A 1,255-nucleotide genomic window follows, 5' to 3' on the forward strand; every position below is an offset into this window, starting at 1 on the left:
TGTGACTCTGTCTGTTGGTGTGACTCTGTCTGTATATGACTCTGTCTAGTGTGACAACAGGTGATTGGTGTGACTCTGTCTGTTGGTGTGACTCTGTCTGTTGGTGTAACTCTGTCTGTATATGACTCTGTCTGTTGGTGTGACTCTGTCTGTTGGTGTAACTCTGTCTGTTGGTGTGACTCTGTCTGTTGGTGTGACTCTGTCTGTTGGTGTAACTCTGTCTGTATATGACTCTGTCTGTACATGACTCTGTCTGTTGGTGTAACTCTGTCTGTATATGACTCTGGTCTCTGTTGTTCAGGTCGTGTGATCCTGGAGATTCCTGCACTTCCTGTGATGACAGGAAGTGATGTCACTCTGCGCTGTAGAGCCAGAGATAAGAACAGACAAGAGGCTCATTTCTTCAGGGGTGATGTCCGCCTTAGATCTGACCCTGATGGAGAATATAAGATCAGTGGAGTCCAACAGTCTCATGAAGGTTTCTACTTGTGTTCTACTGATGCGTTTGGAGCGTCTCCTCGGAGCCGGCTGAGGGTCAGAGGTCAGGACGCTGACATCACTTCCTGTTTATAGACAGTTTAAAGATATGAACTAACCTGCAGATAAACTGATCACTGACCTGAACCTGGTTTTACTCCTTCTCCACAGATCCTCCTCCTCCTTCATCTCCTCTTCCTTCATCTCTTCCTTCATCTCCTCCTCTTCCTCCTTCTTGTCCTCCTCCTTCATCTCCTCGTTCATCTCCTTCTCCTCCTTCCTTAGTGGTCAGACTCTTGTGCCACCTGCTGGTCTTCTGTCCTTACTGCATCTGTACTGGTCTGATTCTCTCCATCTGCTGCAGCAGGAAGACAGGAAACAAAGCGGCCGTCTCCATGGAGATGACCCAGCCTGTTGGAGGAGGTCAGGGGTTGGATGAGGACTATGATGACATCACTGCTGATGTCACCACTGAGCATGAGTTCTGAGCAGCAGAGTGTAGTTGTGTAATAACGGGTGAGAGTGATGATGAAGTGGATCAGGTCTCTGAACCTCCGTCTCTCTGATGATCACATCTGTTCGAGCTTTCACTGTCACGTCCTCTAAACTCCTTGTTGTCACTGCTTCACACTGTGTGTTGGACTCCATCAGAGCTGCAGCCTCTTTTCTTCTTGTCCTCGTCATGGTTCAGTCCCTCTGAGGACAGCTGACTGATATCAGTGTCCCCTCTGTGTCCTTCTGCTCTCATGTCTCAATAAAGAATCTGCTCATCATTTTA

General features: G+C 48.0%; 1 protein-coding gene across 1 annotated transcript; it reads left to right on the forward strand.

The window, feature by feature from the left end:
• Window positions 1-121: 121 nt before the first annotated feature.
• On the forward strand, window positions 122-1,255 carry LOC147817152 (uncharacterized). Its single transcript, XM_087171557.1, has 3 exons — window positions 122-137; window positions 302-541; window positions 649-1,255. Exons 1-3 carry the CDS (start codon window positions 122-124, stop codon window positions 963-965), a joined length of 573 nt encoding a protein of 190 aa, XP_087027683.1. The 3' UTR covers window positions 966-1,255.

Source organism: Seriola lalandi, unplaced genomic scaffold (assembly GCF_002814215.2).
Source record: "Seriola lalandi dorsalis isolate HSWRI2012SDOR001 ecotype SW California unplaced genomic scaffold, Sedor1 jcf7180002055009, whole genome shotgun sequence".
NCBI lineage: Eukaryota > Metazoa > Chordata > Actinopteri > Carangiformes > Carangidae > Seriola > Seriola lalandi.

What these genes read in the sequence shown, in the direction of transcription:
- LOC147817152 (XM_087171557.1), top strand. An exon ending in GAGCCGGCTGAGGGTCAGAG is followed by an intron (nt 542 to 648) that starts GTCAGGACGCTG and finishes CCTTCTCCACAG; the next exon opens with ATCCTCCTCCTCCTTCATCT.